Source organism: Eleutherodactylus coqui, chromosome 1 (assembly GCF_035609145.1).
Source record: "Eleutherodactylus coqui strain aEleCoq1 chromosome 1, aEleCoq1.hap1, whole genome shotgun sequence".
Classification (NCBI taxonomy): Eukaryota; Metazoa; Chordata; class Amphibia; order Anura; family Eleutherodactylidae; genus Eleutherodactylus; species Eleutherodactylus coqui.
In genome coordinates, this window is record NC_089837.1 from 379,832,754 (window position 1) to 379,858,762 (window position 26,009).

General features: G+C 43.7%; 1 protein-coding gene across 4 annotated transcripts; it reads right to left on the reverse strand.

The window, feature by feature from the left end:
* Nucleotides 1–861: 861 nt before the first annotated feature.
* On the reverse strand, nt 862–25,614 carry LOC136578778 (transmembrane protein 176B-like). Of its 4 annotated transcripts, XM_066578957.1 has the most exons (8): nt 25,495–25,513; nt 21,584–21,659; nt 16,926–17,135; nt 13,435–13,548; nt 12,367–12,423; nt 10,789–11,022; nt 6,886–7,002; nt 862–3,263 (listed from the first exon to the last, which is right to left on the reverse strand). In XM_066578957.1, exons 3-8 carry the CDS (start codon nt 17,124–17,126, stop codon nt 3,198–3,200), a joined length of 789 nt encoding a protein of 262 aa, XP_066435054.1. In that variant the 5' UTR covers nt 17,127–17,135; nt 21,584–21,659; nt 25,495–25,513; the 3' UTR covers nt 862–3,197. The 4 variants fall into 4 exon arrangements, with proteins under 4 accessions (XP_066435054.1, XP_066435060.1, XP_066435046.1 ...); XM_066578963.1 differs by lacking the exon at nt 21,584–21,659 and having other exon boundaries at nt 25,495–25,614; XM_066578949.1 differs by lacking the exon at nt 25,495–25,513 and having other exon boundaries at nt 21,584–21,686.
* Nucleotides 25,615–26,009: the final 395 nt, after the last annotated feature.

A 26,009-nucleotide genomic window follows, 5' to 3' on the forward strand; every position in this document is an offset into this window, starting at 1 on the left:
TCGCGGCCTGTGCAGGGCTGGCACTGAAATAGGACATGCTGCGATTTCCACCCTTCGTGCATGGCAATGCATTTTCCAATGCATGCCCTATGGGCTGTATTTGCTGCGGGATCCAGAGCTCCGGATCCCACGGCCCGTGTGCATTAGGCTTTACACACAATTAAAAACCGGATCCGAAACACATGCGGTTTTTAATAGTGTATGCAGTTTGTTAAAAACATATGTGTTCTTTGAATACCGCATGCAGTTTTTTTTAAATGTGTTTTTCTTAATTGTGGTTAAAAAGTTCAACAGAAAACATAAACACTCCCTAAGGCCGCTCTCACACGTGTTCAGAAAATGCAGCTCGAAATCATGGCATTTTTACAGCAATTTTGAACGGCAGTTTTGAACACATGGTACAGAGTTTGATAGCGCTTTTTAATGGGAAAAAAGCAAAATAAGAACAGACAGCTTTCAAAAATTGCGGCGTTAGAAACACCGCGTTCGAGCGCAGGTATGAGTAACCCCATTAAAATCAATAAGAGCGTTGTACTGCCTTTAGCATGGCGCTCAAGACGCCGTGCTAATAGAGGTAAAAAGCGGTGTGTGTGAGAGTGGTCTACGGGGCTACAAACCAATTTTCATGTAGTGCAGTAAATGAGTCATGTTTGCAAAGATTATGCCAAGGGGCCAGATCATGTATGGAAATTTGTTTTGCATCTTTATGCAGCACGGTTTAGGTACGGGTATGGGATGGGGGGGTCCCGCGCTGGATTTTTGCACCCAGACCCCTGAACCTTTAGGTACGCCCCTGATCTAATCATTATCTTTGCTTCAATGAAAGTTGATCTTTAAAATAAATTAGAAAAATTGAAGGCATTTGAAATGTGACAGTTTTGTTTTATTATATAATGTGATTATATGTCAGTTACACAATAGTACATAGTCAAACATATGGCAAGTAACAAAACACATTTGGTTATGATAGAAGCGTTAGCGTGAACAGATAGCACACATCATCAGAAACATCAGCCTTAATAAAAAACATTCATAAAGATGTAATTTGTGGTTTGCAGTGGGGGTTGGGCAGTTGGATTTCATGACACAGCGCAAGAAAATTCAGTGGTATGTCAGGGTGGGTGGATTCTGTGATGTTCCTATGCGATGATGCAGTATAATCATTAGCATGATATCATTTAGACCACCAATAGGCCAGGCTCACACAAGCGTATTTGAATTGTGTATTATGTGTGCGATGTGCATGCATATAATATCAGGTATATTGCAAGTAAAAAAAGAATGTAACATGTTCTATTTTACCATGTATTGTGCGCGATAGAGCCCTATTGTTCTCTATGGGTGCGTACAAAATGCTGTACATACGCAACGTGGCTAAGTGACAGAGCAGGCAATTAAAAAAATAAATAAATGACTGAAACCAGGAAGCCTGTGCATGACCGTGTGCGTGAGATACGCAAAACTTGATGCCATATGCAGCAATACGCGGGTCCACACCACAATAAAACGCTGTGTTATATGCGCAGCGTTTTACCACGCTCTTGTGCGAGCCTGTCCTTAATGTGTTGAAGCCAACATTATCAAGTACACCTTGGCTTGTGGAAATGCCAGCACCTACATGTAAAATGCATAAACCCACCATAAAACATTAGATGTAGCATAGTGGGATAGTTTGAACTGCAGCAATGCTGGCTAAATTCCAGTATCCTTATTCCATACTATCTATGAATCCATGGATGTGGGGAGATGTGAACGAGGCCTAAAGGGGTTTGATGGGGTAAAGAGTAGCCTAATTATAATCCCAGATCTGACAGAGAAGCCGTCGGTAAGACAAGATATCAATATGTGAGCCAAAGCTCACTAATGAATCACCGTGTGACCCCAAATAAAACATACTAAATGGTGATTTTCATTATATCTTTATATATCTTATTGTAATTAAATTACAACCAATTAATATATTATTAAGAGGTTTAATGAAAAATTTGATTATCATTTTGCAGATTGTCTTTATATGATTTTTTCCGTTTTCCTAAAGCAACCCTCATTATTAATCATCTTATTTAAGAATGTAACAGGGTGTTGGTAGCTACGTTCCTGTGTGGAATCACCCTTTTCAGGGCGGTTATCCTATTGTGGTGAGCAGGACTGCAGAGTAGGGTGTGATATGTTGAGTTCATTCCTCTGCTTTTCTCCTCCTAGGCTTATTCCATGTGTTTATATTCTGTGGGGGAAATTTATTAAGACTGGCATTTCAAACACTGGTCTCAATACTAACCTCATAAGCACCTTCATACATTAGTCGCATCCCAGCATCATTAAGCGCCTGCGCCAAAATGTATAGGTACGATCTGGCGTAGATTTCTGGCATAAATTATATAGAAATGTAACAGGATGGAGTGGTCAGACACCCTCCTGGCAAGCCATGTACCTGGAAAATGGCATGAGCCAGTGTACCTATGAAAAAGTTGTAAAGTTTTTGCACAAGTAGGCCTTTTTATAAAAGTCCCCTATATTTATTGTGATTTGAACATTGTTGTTTTTAGATAAATTAAAGGTTGTGTTTTATTTGGGGTCACTGAGTTATTTGGTAGCCCAAGTAATATTAACCATGTTGAGATTTAGGCCATTACAGAATACAGCTGCAGAGTATGACTTTATACTGGTCTCCCTCATAATCTGACTGCACACTCACCCTGTAGCGCTGGATCAACAGGTAATCTGTTATGATAATCTGGCATGGGAATGTTTGTGTCCCAGATTATCAGGCATTCTGAAGCACTGAGTATGGGATTACTGGAATGTTACTATATAGTCATTTATTAGATGTATGAGCTAGCACTGAGTATGGGATTACTGGAATGTACTATATTGTCACTTATTTGATGTATGTACTAGCCATAGTGGTTATGTGCTCCAGCTATAATGAGGAGATTTGAAAAACATACATGAAAGTGATGCATCTTGGGATCTAATGGAATTAAATAAAGTGGAGGAGTCAATAGCCACAGTTCTATGACCCAAGTTGTATGTAAGTGGCAATAAGGTGAAAGCTATTTTGTAAATTACGAACAGATATGATGTATTTTATGATCTAGGTTATTGATTTAAGCAAAGCAATAGTCTTCTTCCTTACATCAGATGATTTTATAGCTAGTCCATGACTAATGGATTATGTGCAGAAAATAGCCTTCTCCTTAGGCAATGATGACGTCACCAGAAAGATTTGATGTAATCAGAGCATCAGCTTTTTCTTCAGTAATCTGTAAAAGGAAGCACATGTATGTAACATTATCTTACCACACTAGGATATCTAAAAGGTACTTGTTTCTGTGACACAATTTTGTGGTAATTATACCTAGGACACTATTAATTCGGAAGTATGGTATTTGGGGGCTTGTACCCCATACTTTTTAAGACTCTAGAAATGCCCCTGGTTGAAGTTTATAAACTGTCTAGTTGATATCCAAATGGACTGAACGAGAATATTGAGTACTTTTCTGATTGGGGCATCAGCATTACTGAATGCCCTTACATGTTTATTTTTGTCCTTTTCTCCTTTTATACTAGATTGTGGTCATTAGCATGTAAGCTGAGCTGATTTTATCTGCGTTTACTACCATACTCCCAATTTATAGTTCTTTTGTTTCCCTCTTACCTTTTCCCCGCTCCTTTCGTTTTTACCCCTCTGCTGATATTTTTATGTACAGTATTACCACCTAAGTGTTTTGTTTTTTTATACTACTTTTTTCCCTTATGGATTATAATTGAATTACTCTTGGTCCCATAGGAAACATGAGTAAGTAAGTAAGAGTTTTAAGTGATCAAATAATTTTTATGTCAGTTATTACACCCAGAAGTTAGGTGACACTACCTACCATAATGGCCCTTGCCATTATTTTTCCTATCCTTTTGAGTGGTTTCCTAGTACTAAAGGCAGTATGTAGAATTTTGTATAGCATATATGAGGGTCATGTAAAAATCATTGGCAACACTGCTACATTTATAGTATAACAAAAGTCAGAGAAAATGTGGAATATAATATAAAAATAGAGGCTATAAGCCTTATCTCTAGTATCTTTCATACTTCTTCCACTAACATAAACGTGTCACCACTCTTCTTTCAGTAGTAGGCGAACTTGACATTTTCACGTCCTAACTTAAATGTTGCTACCCATCTTGCCACACTCCAGTATAGCAATACCTGTTTGCCACATGCTTCTCGAAGGCCTTGGTAACACTTCTGTGCATTACTACTACGAACAACCTGAACTTTCATTAAAAAAATCTGCTCATGTCGAGAGAAGATTATGTTATAGGGCAGTATTTGGTGATATGGCGTCGTCTGACGGGTGTTCATGCCGTCCGGTTGGTGGAAGTAGTATGAACAGTACCATGGATAACACTCATGAGCTCTATTTTTACGTGACCCTCATAATATAATCGTTAATCCATTTATCCGGTATTGATTGTTCTCCCTTTGTTCCTCTGCCAGTTGAAAGACACTGTTCCATTTATCATGTGCTGATTAGTTTGATCTGATCAACATTCAAACCATTCTGCTAGTGATTAGAGATATTTGCATCATCATGGTTTGAATCACATATGCCTGGAATGCCTATTATTACAATGTTTTTATTACTTATGTTTTTAATTGCTTTGAAAGTTTGTTTTTCTTACTATGTTAACAGGGTTAGGCTAAAAACACACAGCCGGGTCGGATTCCAACTGCGGAATCTCGCAGCGGAATTAGACCCTATGCCCTGGCATTGACCCATGCATACCTATCATCTTGTCTTGCCGCCACACATGCACAACGCAGAGTTGCATTGGCGATGACGTGGATCTGCTGCGACTTGCTGCGGGATGGAAAACTTCTATTGACTGCAATGGAAGCCGTATGTGCGAGGCTCCCACTAGAATAGGACATGCTGCGATTTCCCCCCACGATCGGAAAATCAGAGTTAATTTCCACTCGTGCGCATGGAGAAGAGTTTTAGCATGTCTATGGGCAGTATTTGCTGTGGGATCTAGAGGTGAACACACACTCCAGATCCTGCAGTGCAAATACGCCCGTGGACATTCAGCCTAAATCTTAATTGAGCCCAGTGACACCAACCACCTGGCCGTTTCCCTGCCAACCTCTTTTTAAAGTTGTGTGTGTCAGTATGTTGCTTAAGATCTGATGAACATGCTATGCAGGAGCAGATATGCATCAATAAAGCATCTCCTTATTATCTTGCTATATCCATGATTGATTTGAGTACATTGTGTATCATCGGAGGAGACTTGATGACATTTTTCTTAAACTGCCACTTTATGGATGGGAGTGCTGTCCAAACTATGCGGACAAGTGGGAGGTGGCCCGCGTGGCTTCTTGAAAATACAGAACAGAGCCTGGGAGCAAATACAATTGTTTAATAAGTGCTATAGAAACATCACTTACACGGATTTCTGGAAAATAATAAAAAACTGGCCAACTTCTAACATAAAACTTGATTTACATAATAGTTCATTTTCTGATGACACATTCCTTTTAAATAATTAATCATGCTTTTAAATATGTCCATTAAGAATGGCATCTGTTAATGATTTTGGCTCTAGTTATCTATTAAAAGCAAACAAACCATGCCTCCAGTCCATAATGCAAGCGACTCATATCACAGTACACTTGCTGCACTATATACTGACAGACAGTAACCAACATATGTGTCCATATAATAAATTGGGTAATTTACAAACTTCACAGCACAAGTTAGTGTGCAGCTCAGAGGAAAGTGGCTGCAGCGGAACTCAGGACACTGGGTAGGCCCAAACATCTGCTGGGTGCCTGGCCTGTGGAGGAGGGGGGGGGGTCCCTTTAGGCCAGTAACCTGTCAACTCCCACAGACTGTAATTAACTTCAATGTGGCTACTTTTTGCTGACCTCACCCACTTGTGTTGGCACCACTTTCTGCCAAATTGGACCCACCTTAAACATGGGCCACTATTTTCCAGGACCACTTGAAGTTCCGAATTCCCCGCCTATTAATGGTATTTTAACCTTATGGTAAATTAAATTTTAAAAAAAGGGGTGCTATTGGCCGAGACCTCAAAACAGAAGATCCAGCAACCTGACATAGGTACACGAATGGGAAACAAAGATGCAACAATTGAAATGGCCAATTAGTCTTAATGAGTTCCAGATGTGTTATAGATGTGTTCTTTTTCCAGTGAATTTACTTAGTGTCTCATGCATCTCTTTGCATATTGCGTTCGCATTTGCGCACCCCTCATTGACATCTATGGGGATCTTTAGTGTGCAAATACGCAGAAAACTAAAAGCATGCCATATTTTTTTGCGCGACCAAAATGAGCGCAAAAAAATAAGGAAATGTGAACAAAACCATTGCAATTAATGGGTTCTATTCTCTACGTCTTGTGTGCATGCAAATATGCTTGTGTGAAGCTGGCTTAAGTTACTACGTAATACCAGAAGGCTAGTTGTGCCTTTATTTGTTGATAATATAGTAGAAACCTGCCAACAATTGACCCACAAATAGATTGTGATACAATAGCATCACCTGCAAGATACCGAATTACCCTATAGATTGGTGAAAAGCAAAGTATTTTAGCAATGTTTTATGTACTGTGTCTTTGGGTGAAGGGTTTCTATCTACACATAATAATATTCTGTTATGGTAGGAAGCTACAAAGAAACATAAAGCCATAAAGTGACTTGCTAATGATGTCCTAGTATACACCTAGGATCACATTGTTGCTATATAGTGAAGATGACATAAGGTAGTATCTGCTAGTCCTATAGTAGCTTACAAAGGCCTGATGCATTCATCACCTACTGCAGGGTCTTCCCCATTAGGGTAGTTGTGAGATTGTGTTACTTACCTCCCCTTTACAGGAACAGCAGAATGACTTCACTCTAGAGCCCACACTAAGGATCGCGAGGCAGAGACCCCAGATCAGCAGCAGCAAGGACATAATTGTCAAGCCACGTATTAAATACTGCAAATGAGAAAATATTACATTTTTTATACAAACACTGGAAGTATGTAGTAACAGTAAAGTGTTCCATTCACTGAGATTTGCCACAAGTCATCAAAAACTGTGAAAGCAGCTCATAAGCATCAGAGAACCAACACCTTCGGATTGGGGAAAATCTCACTTAAAGTGACTTATACTTTAAAGGGGTCATTAACCATGGAAACCTCTTTTAAAAATAAAGCCAATGTGCAACTGCAAACTGATCATGGCAAGTCTGGCCGTCAGAAATCCCTGGAGATGACCCACCATTGAGGAAGTTGCGGCAAACCATTCGTGTCTGAAATGTAGCATTACATTACAGCCATTGAAATTAATGGCTCTTCATGTTATACTAGGACAGGCTAGGTCCACTAGAGTTCTGGCTTATATAGGGGATCCCAAATGGGGGTCTCTCTAACCTTCATATGATTCTTTAAACTTTCTGATAGTGACAGTGAGAAATGAGTGGAACAGGTTGCCACAGGAGGTAGTGAGTTCTCCTTCAATGGACGTCTTCGTACATACGCTGAAAGACATCTGTCTGGGATGATTTAGTGAATTCTGTACTGAGCAGGGGGGTTGGACCCGATGACCCCGGAGGTCCCTTTCAACTCCACCATTCTATGATTCTAAACTAATAGGGTTTATAGACTGAGGTTGTCCTGTAGCAACCGCACTTTTAATCTCTCTCTCGCTCAGTCGCTCGTATGAGACTCGCCCCCTTAAGCTGATATCAGATGAGCGTATTGTAAGACATCTTTAACATGGATCTATAATACAGATGTTTTACAGCTGACATTGCACCGTAGTTCATCACTATTTCTTCATTGTTTGATCTCTATTTGCTGTTATTGGTTTTATTTTCTACTGATCTATATTTGCCCAATAGAAAATAAGACCAATAACAGCAAATGGAAAACAGCTGAAAAAATAAGGCCACGTGAACAAATACGGTAGATAGATTGGCATTAGCTCCGTATTACAGTCCACAAAACACGGACCAAGTACAGAGTTAAAATACGATCATCTGAAGCTGCTCAAAAGGGGAAAATGAGCTTTAATAGGAAAGTATAGAGATTTCCTCTTTTCAATCAGACTGTCTCACACCCTTAGCTTCTTTGTAGGTTCATTTAAGGGCTTCTTCACACGACCGTGTTTGCGTGCGCCAAATACAGAAAATAGAACCTGCTGATTTCAATGGGTTCGCTCTCATTATCGTGTTTGGTGGACCTGCGCTATCTTTCAGTAAAGGACCCAATAGAAGTTTAGCCTTTAATACATGGAAAGGTGCGTACTGGCACTGCGCGCGCAAAAAGTACAAGACTATGCGCAGACACGGATGCAAATCTACCTTATCCAACCTCGGTCATGCAGAAATATGTTACGCTGCGGCGAGCGTTTTGTGCATTTTGTTGGCTGAATAAGCTCTAGTAGATGCAATGCATTTGGATAGAATATTTTTTTTCTGTCTGTATAACAGTTTATTCAGACGACCGTATGCAAAAAAACGCTCGCCGCAGTGCAATATATTTGCGCATGAACAAGGTTTAAATGAGGCACATTTGCAAGCGTCAGCACATAGTACTATATTTTTTGCACACGCTGGGCCAGTTTACATGCACATGTCGCACACCCTTTCCATTGATCAGTGGGTTCTATTCTCTGCGTTGTGCACGTGAGTGCGCAAATACCTGCGCAATAATGGTCATGGAAAGAATCCCTAAGGGTACATTCACATGTGGCAGATTTACTACGGATTTCCCACAGCAAATCTGCAACAAAGTCCAATTTAACCCCTTAGTGACCAAGCATTTTTGTTTTTTTCCTATTTTCTTGAAGACAGGGTGACCAAAAAAGCGCATTTCTGGCCTTCTTAATTTTTTATTTTTTCAGACGACGTTCAACGTGTGGAGTGAATAATGCATTACTCTGAAAGATAGGACTTTTAGGGACGCAGCGATATCAAATAAGTATTATTTAGATTTTATTATAAATATGGCAAAAGGGTTTTGTTTTTAAACTCTTATTACTTTTTTTTAATAATAATTGTATATTATTAAAACTTTATTGATCTTATGTTTACTTTTTTTTTTAGTCCCCACAGGGGACCACAACATACGATGCTTTGATCACTCCTGCAGTGTGATGTAATGCTATATCATTACATAATACTGTGATCTGATGGGGATGGCTTGATAGGCATTCTGCCATGACAGCCCTGGGGCCTTTTAGAAGCCCCCCGGCAGCCATGACACCCGTACAGCTCCCTGCAATCTCACCGCGGGGAGCGATACGAGACCCCTGAACATCAGTCGGGGAATTTAAATGCCTAAAGGTTTAACACTCCCGATCGGCCATGCAGTTCTTCTGAGCTGTAAGAAACAGCCGATGCGCACGATGTATGCAGAGAGATGGCATCGTGATCTCCCATTATACATGTCCTGCAATGGCAGGACATAAAAATGCTATAGGGTGGTCACTAAGGGGTTAAAATCTAAAGCAAAATCTGCCATGTGTGAACATATCCTAAGGGGAAACTGCCTGAAGGACGGCGGCTGAAATTTGCGGCTATTCTGCTGCGGATCTGTAAGTAGATTTAGTCCTATCAAAATCTGCATGTGGTATTTATGATGCATTTCTGCATGTTTCCATGCTAAACACAGAATAGAGCCCATTGATTTCAATCAGTTCATTCTCATGAGAGCGTTTTACACGCGCATTTCACACGTGCTGAAAAAAAGTAGGACCTGCTCCATCTTTTTGCATTTGTGCAGCAAAGGGTCCAAAGAAGTCTATGGGAGGGGCGCAAATACGCAAGAAGGTTCGACACTGCGCAAAACGTGGGGAAAATAACACATCTGGACCTCATTAGGCCTAAATAGCCATTTGATCCATGGAAAAGGGTTTGTAATGTGATCTGGCCCTGCGAGTGCAAAAAGTACAGTAATACACACAGACATGCGCGCAAGTGTTCCTCAATCAACCTTGTTCATTCACAAATACATTGTGTTTTTGTGCAAACGCTCGTGTGAAGCCACCCTAAGGGTTTGAATTGTAGAATGTAGAACGGGCGACCGCCTCCGGATTCCACAGCAAATACCGCCCATAACATGGAATGCAACAGTGAGTCTTCATGCACACAAGTGGAAAAGTAGAAGTTAAAAAAAAACAAACTCTGTACTGTGCATGTCTGGCGGCGAGCCGTGCCGACCATCCGCAGTACAGAAAGAACAAAATGAAAGCAGATACGCGCGGATGCCAATGCTGCTATGGCCAGATTGCGCATGCGGAATCCGACCCGCTGGTGTGCATTCAGCCTAAGGCTGATAGGTTGGGTGGATATAAATTAGTGAGTGGCTTTGGGGTAACATATTCCCGGTTATGTAATCTGCCCGTGTGCATTGGGCCTTAACGATCGAAGGCCTCCAGCATATCTCCCATGTGTGCGAGTTGCGCTTGAGGGACTTAGGTGCAACTTGCATCGGACAGCATACGGACACTTGTACATGTGATGTCCGATTTATGCACAGGCTGTGATACCAACAGGAATAGGACATGCGTGAAAAAACATTGATGTACATAGCCTCATAGGCTATAATGGGGCTGCATGCTGTCCGTGGATTAACAGGAAATATTTTATCTTTTTTATAACTTTTAGGTATGAAATTCTGAATGCAAATAAAGATATCTAACAAAACCAGTTTCACAAATCTTCTTACATTTACCAGAAGGGATATTACGGCACTATAATCAGAAATAAGCGGTAACCTGGTATTTTTGCAATCCTTCTTTGCATTGCCTCATGTTGTAGTCAAGGTCATTATAGTAATATCTTGGAGGCGCTGCCGTTCCATAATAATTCCGTTGATTGCGCAGTTCAGTGCAGATATCTTCATTGTATGCACTATACCATCCGGATTGGTACAAATCACAAACTGTTATGACCAAGCCCCCAATAGACACACCAACGTTGACCACTAAGGAAACGAAGGCAAGTGCCATCTATGTGGGTAGAGGAGAAAAGACAAAACAGCAGGCATTATAAAATGTACAATGAGTTACAGAAGGCTAACTGATGCATTGTGGAGACCTCATCTAAAGTCACTTCTTTCTATTTTTTCTTGTCAAATTTTGAGAAGTTAAAGGAGTTTTCAAAATGATTTATTTTTAAGCTGAGCGTGTAAAAAAAAAATAAGATAGCCTCTACACACCAGTCTCGGGAATCTGCAGCCCCAACACCAGCTCTCCATTCACTGTTTACAAGTTGCAGGGCTCTTTCCCACGAACGTATATTGGCCGGTGTTTTCTCCGCTGTCCGATATACGCTATCATTTGGGGTGTAGAAGCTTGTGAACCGGCGCACAAATCTAACGTTTGTGCTCCCGTTCACACGGTATGGTCCCCAGCGCATATGCACCGAGGTCACCATGCCGTCGCCCCTTTCTCCTCCCTCCTCATTGCAGGCTAACCTCTGCTCTCCTATCCGATCGTTCTTTGCAAAGGGAGGGGGCAGGATGAGGGTGGAGCTAAGTGCCTCCCCGTCCCACCACCTCCTCTTGATAGCTATGGACAAGGAGCGGGAAGAGGGCGGGAATTTAGCTCTGCCCCCTCCCGCCCCTTGTCCACAGCCAGCAATGGGAGGAGGCAGGGCAGTACTTAGCTCTGCCCCTGTCCCGCCCCCTCCCATTGCAAAGAACGAGCAGAAAGGAGAGCAGAGGTGAACCTGCACGGGGGAGGAGAGCAGAGGGAGAGAGTTTAGCAGCCACGCTGCTAAACTCCCTCCCACCTCTGGCCGCTGTCATGGGTTCCCATAGGAGCCCATGCAGCGGCCGACGTATTCCGGCCCAAAAGATAGTTCCAGGACTATCTTTTGGGCCTGGCGTAAAAACGCCTGGCCGGGCGCTTTTACACCTCAGAAATATAGCCATGTGATGTGATGCATTGGAATACAATGCATCACATCACAGCGTATATTAGATGGCGATATACGCTCTAGGAAAGAGCCCTCAGCCTGTGAACGGAAGTTCATAGGCTGCTGCAGCCAATCACAGATGTTAGTGGTTGACTGCTGAGTCTGTAATTAGCTGTAGCAGCCTGTGATTTTCCAGCAAAAGGCTGACTATAACTTATAAACAGAGTGTTGCTCGGGAGAACGGAGGTGCCACGGAAGACTATCAAGGACCCAGGACGGGTGCGTATAGAATATTATTAGTTTGTTTTGTTTTTTAACATGGGCAGCTTTTAACAAAGAAATAAATCTTGGAAAGTCCCTTTAAAGGTGTTCTTGAGTAGTAATGTGGTACCAACTACTTGAAATCTAGTTAGTAAAGAAAGCCCAGTACTTACCCAGCATGCTTTGGGAAACTTGTAGGCCACAAGATTCAGTATTCCAGATACAATGAACTATGAAGAAATAAGCAACAGGTAAGAGTTTTTCAGGGTGGAAATGTATTGAAAATGTGACACTTAAAAATAAAAAAATAGGCAAATAAATTGCAGTGCCAGCCCCCTTGAAAGCAATGGGATAGCATCGCGAACCTCTGCCACAGATGTCACAGTTGTGGCAGAGGATTCCTTCATCCCCGCGGTCCCAGGGGATTCAGGGTGTGTGGTTCTTGTGATCCCCGGGGTCTCGGCAGTCGGCAGATCTCCAGAATTTATACATTTATTCACATATCTTGTGGATAGGTGATAGATGTCTTTAGTGCGGGAAACCCCTTTTAGGCCGAATGCCCACGGAGGGATTGTCGCTGCAGAATTTGTGGCCAGACACCCGCTGCGTATTCCACAGCAATGTCCATCCATAGACATGCTAGGTTAAAAGATTCTCCCCTGCCCACGAGCAGAAATCAACTGTGATTTTCAGCTTGCGGGGGAGAATCGCAACATGTTCTAGTCTGTGCTGAATATCGCATGGACGTCTTCCACTGCAGTCAATGAAAGCCGTCCAACCCGCGACACTCCGCTGTGAGCACTGCAGAAATATTGCAGGAATCCGTGTCATAGCCAGGCGCGCCATACGCTGCACTGTGCCTGCGCGCCGGCCGAAACACTCGCGGTGGATCCGGACAGGTGAGTATGGGTCTCTGGGGGGCACCGGGTCTGATTCCGCTGCGAGATTTCACAGTTGGAATGGGACCCGGCAGTGGGCCTTAAGCATAATTTTTAATGTATAACAGTAACCCTTCTCATAGGCAACATGTTGTACTACAAATTGTCAAGTTTTTTCATGTCTATCTAAAATTAACAAGAGAGCAACAAAGTTACGATAGATGAGCTGCAACAGTCTGTGTAACCTGCAGGGGCAGTAAATGAGAATTGGGCTTCAACCTCAATGTTAGCAGTTCTGATTGGATATTTAACTATTTCCAGGAAAGACAGGATAGAGGGACATTATAATTTAGTGATACTTACTGGAAATCCTACCCAGAAGTGCATCCCTTGATGGAATATGCTCAAGCTTGGCTGTACAATGCATAAAAGAATGGCCAACATGACAGAAACCAATCCCAAGGAAACATAGGCAACCTAGATCAAAGAGAACAAGTATGATTATACATATATATGTACTATGTTAAAGAGACACTCAGGTGAAAACACATTTTTCTGTCCCTGCACATCTCACCTGATTGCCTGGAATGTGTATATGTATATTGCAGTCACTTTCGTGCATTTGCAGCCTCCTGTCTGATGCTTATCAGGCACTATCTTGAGAGAGATATATCACTGCCTGCATTCTCTTTTACTATTTTGTACTACAGAGCATACAGTCAGGAGGCTGAACTATCGTCTACATCATTATGGAGTCTCTCATCATCGGCAGTAACTGTGATACGAATGTCTCCGTCCCCCTCTAAAGAGGATGTCTGGTAGATTCCGTTACACAGGAATTCTGCTGACTGATAAAATGACTTTTTGAGTATAAAATAAACCCAAGTAAATCTCAGCTAGTCAAAATGAGATGACATCAGCACCTGAGTAGGTGGAATCCAGGAGTTTGAGATAGAAAGAAATAACTAAACAAAGTAATACTAGCTGCTTGGGGACTAGTTAAATAATAAATACCGTATATACTCGAGTATGAGCTGAGTCAATAAGTTTTACCACAAAAAAACTGGGAAAACTTATTGACTCGAGTATAAGCTGAGCTATACTGGAGTATATACTAGGTAAAAAAAAAAAGCAATACTCACCTCCCAGCCGGCGTCTGTGTCCCCGGCGCGATGCTGTTCCCGGCGGTTAGTTCAACTGGTATGGTGCAGCATTATCATTAAGCTTAAGTTGTAGTATAATAAACCAAGAACTCTAGAGCAGGGGTCCCCAACCACGGGGCTGTTGGGGTTTTTTTGCCGGTCCGCGGCACTGCCATCGGCCACTCACCGCATTAGTAGTGACTACCGGCTCAGTATGTTCATAGTCTACAGCCAGGCCATCAGATATAACCGGATCTGCTCCAACCCAACAGACAGAGAGGAACATTTACACAATCTCAAAAAGACATTTTTAAACCAGGGCTACCATCCCATCTCAATTGATGACGAAATCACCAGAGCCACCAGGATACCCAGAAATCAACTACTCCAATACACAGAGAAAGACCTCTAGTACTGACCTACAATTCACAGCTAGAGGTACTAGGGAAGACTGCAAAGAAACTCCATCATACCCTACACAAGGATGACCATCTGAAAACTTCTGTGTTATAGGCAACCTCCTAATTTGAGGAACTGTAGAATCTGGAGTGCATTACCCTCTGACACACAAAAAGGAACTTATCCCTGTAAGGTAAGGAGCTGCTCACATATACTGACCACGGACAGGATATGGATCCCCAACATACAGCAGGACTATAAGATCCCTGAACATTCACATGTTCTACGTCCAATGTTGTGCACCTGATCTGCTGCAGTACATGTTCTGTTGGGGGGGGGCTTTATATCGGGGGAAACAGGGCAAAAACTGAGGGCCAGGATGAGATCTCATCCACTCAATTACAGAGGAAAGACTGGTCTACCAGTGGCAAAAGTTTTTTGTGGTCATGGACACAGCATTGAGCAGATGAGAGTTATTATACTGAAGGGCAACTTCAAGTCGCTGCATCCCAGAAGAATTTGGGTCTACAAATTTATGGTCATGTTTGATACCCTCAAGAATGGAATGAACCTTAGCCCGGGATTCTTGCATAAGTGGAAAGTATGAAAGGTCTGAAGGAGGTCAAGAGGGATGTCCTCTTCTTAATCATAATTTTTTAAAATTTTTAATTAAAAAGAAATATTTTTTTTTTCTTTTCTTTAAAACTTCATAAAAATTCTGAACTTGACTTGTAGTAATGTTGCCATCCAATAGGTGCTGCTGCATCTCCTTCCATGTGCAGGTTGAAGGAAAGATAAGACACATCATAAAACTGTCCTGAGCTCAGTGGACTGATTTATGATGTATGTCTTAGCTCTGTTTGTCTGTTGTTTTAAGTTTTGAGTGCAACAGTCTCAAATTTTTGTGCATGAACATTTAATTAGATCAAGAGGAATGTGTTCTCCTCCCTTCTGCATCTGTATGTTAAAATTATGTGCCATCCAAACTAGTTTCATTCAATAGCCTGACAAAGGGGGCGAGATATCCCTGAAAGCTTGCTTGCTGTAACATCATGCATTTTTGTTAGCCATTAAAAGGTATCATATCTACAAGATTACTTGGTTTCTCGCTCTGAGAACAATCACACAGAGCAGGCATTGTCTCTGCTTTCTCTCCCCACTGCATTCAGTGAGCACATCTCAGCTCCCTCCCCTCCATAGGCAAAGGTTTAACCTTTCATAAGCTCTGGTACATTTGCGTGGGTTCTATCAGGGTTGTGGTAAAAGTTTTGCAGAGCTCCTTCCGCCTTTCCTTCTCACACTGTAAATACTGACTCCTGCTCTTTGCAAGCTTAAGAATTGAACAATGGTTTAACCTCCTCCAATTAACCTTTTCAGTGCACAGGCAGAATAATGTTACTGGTAAATGCAGAGAGGTGGGAGATGCCAGTAGGAGATGCAGGTGCTTCTTGGAACTGTAGTTTCCCAGTTAAGAATGCTGGTGACATGGATTGAGCAGTAGGACCACCCTGTTTGCTTTGTGATGAAAACTTCAGAAGTGGGAGTAAGAGCATGAAAAGAAAATACATAGAAGAGAGGCATATACAGATAGTCCCCGACTTGCGAACATTCGATTTACGAACTTCGCAAGATGCGAACAATCTGTCCTGCACAGCCTGATAGAAGCCTGTCCAGTCAGATCGTGGGACACTGTGCGGTTGCTAGGCAGCCTAAGGCCTTCTGAAAGGCCCCAGGGCTGTCTATGCAGAGCGTCTATCAAGCCGTGCGCTTGATAGGCACTCTGCATAAGCAGCCCTGGGGCCTTTCAGAAGGCTCCCAGCTGCCTAGCAACCGCACAGTGTCTCGCGATCTTATCACGAGACACTGTACAGGCCCTCTGAACGTCAGGTGCAGGCTGTTTCTTACAACCGGCACCCGGCGGCAGCAGTTCCGACGAGCCGCGCCGCTCGTCGGAAATGTTAACACTTTAAATACTGCTCTGACAGCGGTATTTAAAGTGTTAACAGTTCCGACAAGCGATGCAGCTCGTCGGAACTGCTGCTGCCGGGTGTCCACTGTAAGAACAGCCGGAACCCGACGTTGTATGGAGCGGGATCCACCCGCGATCCCGCTCCATACAACCATTTGTTTGGACTTGCGAACAAATGGACTTGCGAACAGGCTCCTGGAACGGAACCTGTTTGCAAGTAGGGGACTATCTGTAATAATTTAGGCATGTGGCATTCATAATAATATTGGGAAGGTACTGAACTTTTGATAAAAAAGTTGGATTGTGGGAAAACCGCTATAAAGTTCAGTAGAAAAATACTTTACCCCAAACCCTAGGTTTGCTGGAGAACCAATCATGCGGGCCGGCTTTGTCTTTTGACTTTTCTTCAAATCCCATAAGAACCGGAATGTATCCAACAAGCAGTCGAAGGCAGAACGTTGGTTAATATTAATGTGTACCACGGTTCCCTCTGGAGTCTCGTAGGATACTTTGCCATTTTCAGTCTTTACGGTGCTGATATCCATTGTTTCAAGCTTATGGGAAATAAGGGTTAGAGAAAACCAATGTAATAATAAGCTACCAGAATGTTTTTAACATTAAAGTAAAAGTTTCTGAGAAATGTATTCTAGTAATTCTAGCATATTCTTCATTTTGAAAGAGATCATGGTAATCTAATGATGAAACAATATAAGATAACAATGATTACATGGGTTTGTTTAGTTGATATTGATTTCCTTATCATAGACATATGGTACTGGTGCATCTTGTCTCCACCAGAACTAAAGGGTGGAGACATGGGTTGTCCGGGATCAGTGAGAGGGAATGGCCTGCTCACGCCCCCAGGTGTGGATTGGCTGAGGCGGTGCACTACACATGAAGCCTTCAGGACTGTTGAGGGCCATGAGCCATGGGGCCTCGGCAGCGAAACAGCAGTTGGGAACACAGAACAAGGAGGCATGACACCGGCTGATGGAGGAGCGAGCACAGTGGGGCCGCAGGAGCATAGCAGCTGGTCGGAGCACAGGATGAGTCATGACAGCGGTGGACAGAGGAGCGTGTTTCATGCTGCTTGTCACAATGAAAGACCGAGCACAGTAAGGGCCGCTGGATCACAGCCGTTACTCGGGACACAGAATGAGGCATGATAGCGGCGGGTATAGGGCCAGCTTCTATGGCGACGGTAAAGCACTTTCCTACAAGGCGCCGGCGCTAGCAGCAAGTCGGAAGAGGCAGGAGAACAGGAATCCCTAGTGGGGGCGAAGGAGCCAGAACAGCTGTCAATTCACTGCTGGGGGCGTGAGCAGGGCATTTCCTGTCACTGATGCCTGCCAACCCATGTCTCCACCCATACTTCCGGTGGAGACAAGATGCACCAGTACCTAGACATATAACATTATTTTTTGCCAAATTCTCTGTATATGCAAGACTCTGTACTTCCAAGGATACTTTTACATATATTAATGGGGTTTTCCAGGGAGAATACTACTGACGACCTATCCTCAGAATAAGATATCTATAGTGGATCGGCTAGGGTGTGTCGTTAAGGACCCCAACCGATCAGCTGCGTACAAAATCCCAGCCATCAGTGACGTCCCATAAACCTGCTGGGGCTTCCATATTAAAGGCTCACATAAGAGGTTTATGGGATGTCACCAGGCCAGAAGATCTGGGGCATCAGTCGCTAGATGTGGTGGTGCCAGAGCACCAGAACTGCGCTCTGATGCTATGATGAGTACATTGCTAAAATATAATTGCTCCAATCATAAGTCACAATTCCAAGAAAGAAAGATACAAATCCTTAATCAATTTAAAAAACATTTTATCTCCATCTAAATATTTAATCCAACTGGACTGAAAGGGGTTTCCTGTGGAAAATGCTATTGATAACTTATCCTTAGGATAGGTCATCAATAGTTAATCGGCTGGGCTCCGTTGCTCGGGCCCCCGACCGATCAGCTGAGTGGGCGCATGCTGTTAGCACTTTAAATACACAGAGGTCAGAGTGGAAGCAGCACAAGTCTCCGTGCCGACCTCTGTGTAGTGGCCGATGCTTGTAACTGCTGGTACGGCTCGTGTTGATTTCAATGAGACCCCAGCCTGCAGTTACAAGCGCCAACCACTACTCAGACGTCTGCGCAGAAACTTCTGCTGCTCTCGCTCCGACCTCTGTGTATTTGTGCAGCTGACAGCATGCGCCTGCTCAGCTGATTGGTCGTGGCCTCCAAGCGACGGACCCCAGCAGATCAACTATTGATGACTTATCCTGAGGATAGGTAGGTCATCAGTAGTATTCTCCCTGGAAAACCCCTTTAATGATTATTGTTAGCTTAATCGCTTGATCGTGCAAAAAGAAGGATAGTGGTTCAATGTAAGCGCTGCCAGTGACTGAATGATGAATGATAATTTATTCGCTTATCATTCATTGTTCAGTTTATGCAAGCATAAAAATCAAACGATTGGCTTGAGTAAAGGCCCATTTACATTGGACGAGTGTCGGGTGAACGATGCCCGACACTCGTCCCTGTATCCCCGCGCTCCCGTGCTCCTAGCACAGCTTGCTCGCACATGGAGCTGCCAGCAGGGGGGCGGGGCAGTGGAGATTTCTCTCCTCTCACTCCCCCACCCCTCACCATTAACATAACACAGGCGCCATTCGCTATTGTACGGCGGTTGTTTAAACTGCACTATGAGCGATGAAGATCATCGCTCATTGCCCCCACCCCGCCTATCCCCATTGCAAATAGTGCAGAGGGGCGGAGAGGAGGCAGAGAAGGGGCGGGAGCTCAGTTCCTGCTCCTGGCTCTTCCATCCTCCGCCCCCCCCCTGCACACGAGGAGGATGTATATCGGCTCAGCGTGAAAACCTTAGGATGCGTTCACACGAGCGTAGGCATATTTACGTTCGCACGTGCGCAGCGTTTAATCGCCAGAAAGAACGTTTTTCGGCGATCATGACCAGAGCTAGAAAGCGTATTATCGTTTGTTCCTACTTTGCAAACTATCTTTTCGGCCATCGAATATGCGTTGGCGCGTATTTCGGTCGCGTATGTTCGGGTTTTTTTCGGGTTGCCGTTTTTACGCACCGTAAAATCGCCCGTGTGAACGAATACATTCGAAACCATCACCTCAGATGGTCACGTATATACGTTTGGTCGCAAAAACGCGCCGTTTATGCGCTCGTGTGAACGCACCCTCACTATGTAATGGAACAATTAATCAATCATAGCCATCGCCTTCGTTCATCGAGCACTGAATTGATTGACTAAGCAGCGCTCGAGAACTAATCAGAGTCATCGCTTCCTGGAGGTGGGATTTATGAATCCTGTAACCAGAAAGTGATCTTTTGTGGGCAAACGAGGACTACAGGATGCACAGTGAAGCTCCGGGCAGCAGCAGGAGGACCAGGACCAAGCCTCCTTGGTAAATATTCTTTTTTTTGTTTAAAGTAATACAGCTATGTTACATTTTTGGGGTAGGGCTTATATTTCAAGCCTTATGAAAAATCCCCCCCAAAATCAGGGTAGGGTTTATTTTCAGGGTAGTTCTTAATTTTGGCAAACCAGGGTAAAATCTAGCTGATAACATATCCAAGAATACTATAATGCATCAAACATGTGACAGACTGATTCAATTCATGTCTCACATGAAAGAGAGGGAGAAGTGGGGTCATTTAGCACTCCTATTTCCACTTAGTCATTCAGCCACACAGATGATTCCTGACTTCTATCCCTATAACAGGGAAATACTATTGTTGACCAATTATCAGGATAGGTCATCAATATTGATGGGCAGGGGTCCACTGCTCGGGACCCCGACCGTTCAGCTGAGTGGGCGCATGCTGTCAGAGCCGCAAATACACAGAGGTCAATGGGAGCCGTGCTTGCAGTTACAAGTGCCAGCCACCACACAGAGGTCTGCGCAAAGACTTTCGCTCCAAATACACAGAAGTCAGAGCGGAAGCTTAATGAGAGCCAGTGGGTGCACCGCTACAACACAGAGTTCAGCGTAGAGGCTTCCGCTCCGACTTCTGTGTATTTGCGGTGCTCACAGCTGCACCCACCCAGCTAATCAGTCAGGGTCCTGAGTGACGGATCCCAGACGATCAACTATTGATGACCTATCCTGATGATCGCACCAAAATATTTGAAAGCGCTCACCTCTACTCCCAGCAGGATTTTCCTTTCCTTTCTAGTGGAGTCTGCTCCATATCAGAGGAAACTTCTCGTCCGCTACTGCTTGATCCAGCCGGCCTCTTTAGCAGATACGCAAATAATGGAAGCTTCGGACTAGCATAAAAGCAAGCTTTCTTCTTTATTTATTGATCAAGACCTTAGATAATAGGTTGAAAGCCGTTCTCCAGTAAACATCTTATCACTATGATGCTGTGAGCACTGTGCATAAATAAAGAAGAAAGCTTGCTTTTATGCTAGTCCAAAGCTTCCATTATTTGCATATCCTGATGATAGGTCAACAGCAGTATTTCCCTGGGAAAATCGCTCTAAATGTCGGCGTCTGTGCTGTTGCTCTGCTATTCTCAATGTGGCGTCCAGTCAACCATCAAGACTGGGTGTTCTTTATTATTTTCAGAACTATACAAAAGGTGTAACCTGAAGCTGCTGAGTCCCAATGCAAACAACGTAACTGTGCCCGCACCTAACAATGGGCCATTTATTTTTGTGTGGGTGCGCCTCGCTATAGCTACAGCCCTGATAATATCCAACACTATATATAAAATGTGGTCAATCATCATATCTGTGGGATAGTACCTACAGAGAGACCCTTAGATTGGCCTTGAACATCAATCACCATCTGCATAGCTCATTCTTCTCAGCCTTATAGAAGGTTGTACATTACAAAGCGTGAGCACAGATTACATACAGTCACTTCAGTAAGAAGTCTCCTCCGATCTTTCCTTTGTTATAGGTTATTAATCATCACATAATTATTGCGCAATAACTCCTGGCAGCAGACAGCATACTTACCCCCTCCCAGCTCACACGCAGTTATTAATTCTGTGCCTCTGAATCCCGGAAGACTGATCTGTTCTGCTGGTAAATGCTGTAAACACCACAGACCTAGCTAAGAGGAAGGCAGAAGACAAGTAGAGGAGGTAAAATCCATACCCAGGGGTGTAGCTAGAGGAGGGCGGTCAGGCGGAGCATCTGCTTCAAGCACTCAGGAAGGGTTATATACATGAAGGACTGACACTGATAATATTTAATGTCCCCTAAATTCATAAGCCAGAAACTATCAACAGCCACGTAAAGCCTGATTTAGATACGAGAATCGCTCAAAATTCGCTCAGAAGAATCTTTTGAGCAATTCTCGTTCTGTCTAAATGCAGGGACATCATGCAGTTTTTGTGCACGAGTCTTTGATCACTGAATTCTAGCTTGCTAGAATTGAGCAATCAGCTGTTATCAGCCTGCTGCACTGATAACATTCTCTCTTGCCTGTGTCCTGCTGTGAATTCACAGTGGCTATAAGCACAGAGAACACTACAGCTGTTTGCTTATGCAAAACAGATGTATTGTTCTATTAGTGGCCACAACTGTGTCCGCTCTGCCTGCGTATGCTGTAGTAGCTACTAAAAAGTATGCAAAGATGATCGCTCAAAACAGTCACTCAAACTATCGTTTGAGTGAGTTTTGAGCGATTATCTTTAAGTGTAAATGGGGTCTAACTCAAGTCCGGTGGTTCTAGGTTAATAGCTCCAATTAGTAGACTGATGATGTGCAGTAGACTAACATGGCAGTACAAGTGCTTCTGCTGTTAGGGGCCCAGGCAAACAAGGGGCCCAAAGTCACCCTTGAACTGCATAAAAGCTATAAATTTTCACTTACAAAAATTAAAGATCTATTTAATAGGCCATGATGTGCAGACCTGATTGTGGCACTCGTGCCTCTTAAATGTTTAGAGCAGGTTGCAGTCTGGTTCGTACTCAGAATGCCATGCTTTTGTAGCAACTGTTTTGAGTATTGCAGCATTGGTCCGTTAAAATGAATGGTATTTCACTGCAATACCCTGAACAGCCACTATGAAAAGTATGAAGGTCTGAGACTGATGTGAACATTGAAGTGGCTGTAGCACTTGCACCAGCACCATGATCCCTTCAAACAGCATATCGGCAGGGTGCCCCACCAATCAGAGATTGATGGCCGATCCGTAGCATAGGCCATTGATTTTAAAAGTGCCAACAACCTCTTCAATTTCATTTTAAGTTACAAACTGCCTTGTTCCTCACCTCTGTTGGGCCTAATGGATGACCTTTCATCATCCTGGTGGTTTCACATTCAACTCTGCTGTTTTAGCTCCAACTCTGCTCAGCCACCTCCAGATTTTCCAGCAACTCTACAGTAAATCCTTTGCCAGGCCTGGACTCTCATTATTCACCTGTATCTGTTGTTTAATCAAGCTTTTGCTATAAACCCCTTCCTGTTCTCTGTCATGGCAGTTTATGCTGGCTCCATCCGGCTCTGTGTACTTCAAGTCACCTGGTCTTGTCCCAGTTATGATACTCATGGTCTGTTCCAACTCGTTGCTCCTAGTTCCACGTCATCTCCTACTCCAGGACTTCTCAACACCTTGCCAAGCCTGCCACTGGTTGTAATGACCCACAGACTCTGCCTAAGGGTGCGTTCACACGAGCGTAGGCGTATTTACGTTCGCACGAGCGCAGCGTATAATCGCCGGAAAGAACGTTTTTCGCCGATCACGACCAGAGCTAGAAAGCGTATTTTCGTTTGTTCCTACTTTTCAAACGGTCTTTTCGGCCATCGAATATGCGTTGGCGCGTATTTCGGTCGCATATGTTCCGTGTTTTTTTCGGGTTGCTGTTTTTACGCGCCGTAAAATCGCCCGTGCGAACGAATACATTGGAAACCAATGCCTCAGATGGTCACGTTTATACGATTGGGCGCAAAAACGCGCCGTTTATGCGCTCGTGAACGCACCCTAACTCTAAGACTTTACATCTGCTTTGTTATGCTTTTAGTGTTCATTAAGTCTCATCTAGTCCAGTCCACATAGTGACTAAAGTGTACCTGAATTTTTCAAAAAATTTCATAATCAGCCCAGTTCTTCATTGGCCACTGCCTAAGTTTCGGGAATTAGCTCCGCCCCTGTCTCGCCTCTCCTCATTGAAAATAGTGCAGAGGGGTGGAGAAGAGGCAGAGAAGGGGCGGGAGCTCAGAGCACTGCTCCCGGCTCTTCCCCCTGCAGAGAGAGACGCCGTATATCGGCTGGGCGTAAAGCCCAGCCGATATACGGTCGTGTGAATGCACCCATAAGCTATGAGTTGTGTGAATAAGTGTCCATTTAACTGTCAATTTAGAGGGGTTATCCACTTGTGATCTATTGATGACCCATCCTCAGGCTAGGTCAGCTGTTCTCTGAGCTGGTATGCTCATGCATCTGAGATGATTTCTGCAGGAAGCAGACAGCTCCATTCACATTGCAGTGGTGTGGCTTGGTATTGCAGGCCAAGTTGACATTGAAATTAATGGTAACTTGGTCTGCAATACTAAGCCTGGCCACTATAGTAGGAACAGAGCTTTCCACATCTTGTAGTAATCAGCTCAGTACAAAGTAATCAGTAAGGGTTCCTGGTGACTGATCCCCGTCGACCTACTGTTGATGATGCAGAGCTTTGTGGTCCGGGGAAAGGAATGTCATTGCAGGGAATGGTGGTGGGTAAGGAAGGGAAAACAATCTGCCAAGGACTCGGGGGTGGGAGACAACATAAAATAAATTCCATTGCAGCTGGTACCAGAAACACAAACAGGCCGTTTAAATAACCTTGCCATGAGGATGAGAGAACTATAGAGAGCGGCCTCACTCAGGGCTCATATAGTTTACCTTGGAGGAAGAAACAGACCCGGTAATGTGTGGGGCCTGTTCTTCATATGTAAACGTACAGTATATGGGTACCATTGTGGCAGTACAGTAAGCGGCAGCAGGCACCTTTTGTTTTCAGCCTAGCAGCTGCAGGCAATACTGGCTGTACTGCCATTATAATGGTTGTTGAATATTAAAAACCGGTATATTTAGCACTGCATCAGTTTTCCTTACCCTCAAATTAATGACGTTTCTACATGCTAAAAGTACTTTCAGACACCTTTGCCAATAACAACTAAAACCCATAAAGACAAAAGTAATACCTATCCTAGAGTTGGATGAATATCAAAACCCTGTCATTACCTTTTTTATATATTGTTTTCTAACCTGAGCTGCTTTGGAACAATAGAGCTGATAAAACACAACTTACACCACTAAAGGCCCATTTACATGGGACGACTGTCGGGCAAACGATGCTCAACACTCGTCCCTGTGTGTCTGCGCTCCCGTGCTGTTGCACAGGGTTTTCTGGTGCTGGTTCGCTCACAGAGCGGCCAGCAGGGGGAGAGGCAGTGCAGATTTTTCTCCACTTGCTCCCCCGCCCCTCTCCATTGAGATAACACAGCGACCATTCCGTGAGCGAGCCAGCACCAGTAGCCCCTGTGCAACAGCATGGGAGCGCAGACACACAGGGACGAGTGTCGGACATCATTTGCCTGACAGTCGTCCCGTGTAAATGGACCTTAAGACTAATTAATGGGCGCACAGAGACCTTTCTGGTTAGATGGGCTGTGTACATTGATAGTGGTTTCACATCTCCCCAAATGAAGCAGGAAAGTGGAATCCCTGTGGCCGCACGGCTCCGACCAGAGGTTCCAACGCAGATGTGACTATCAGCCATGCACATGGATGTGTACGTATATAACATGGCGTGAGCACAGATTATATACAGTCACTTCAGTGAGAAGTTTCCTCCGATCTTTCCTTTGTTACAAGTTATAAATCATCACATAATTATTGCGCAATAGTTACCATTAACAAACCGTATATGACTTACCCCTCTCAGCTCAGACGCAGTCAGGAATTCTGTGCCTCTGCATCCGGGAAGGCCGATCTGTTCTGCTGGGTATTACTGTAAACACCAGGGAGGGAGGTGCCTTTAACCCCTTGATACTGTACATGTTTTGGGCATTAAGGGCCAGGCAATTCTTTTTAAGCCATAACTTTTTTTTTTATGCCAACTTAGCTGTACGGGGCGTGATATTTGTAAAACACACTTGGGAACTTTGTGGACTACATATCATTTAGTGATTAGCTTCTAATAATAAGACATAACATATAGTATTAAGGGCGCGGTCACATGAGCGTAGGCGTATTTACGTTCGCACATGCGCAGCGTTTAATCGCCGGAAAGAACATTTTTTGGTGATCATGACCAGAGCTAGAAAGCGTATTATCGTTTGTTCCTACTTTGCAAACTATCTTTTCGGCCATCGAATATGCGTTGGCGCGTATTTCCGTCGCGTATGTTCCGTTTTTTTTCGGGTTGCCGTTTTTACGTGCCGTAAAATC

Coding starts and splice junctions, on each gene's coding strand:
- LOC136578778 (XM_066578963.1), bottom strand. CDS start 17,126: ATGGATATCAGCACCGTAAAGACTGAAAATGGCAAAGTATCCTACGAG. Junction 12,424..13,434: donor ACTTCTGGGTAGGATTTCCA/GTAAGTATCACT, acceptor ATTTCTTCATAG/TTCATTGTATCTGGAATACT. Junction 3,264..6,885: donor GCTGTTCCTGTAAAGGGGAG/GTAAGTAACACA, acceptor TTCCTTTTACAG/ATTACTGAAGAAAAAGCTGA.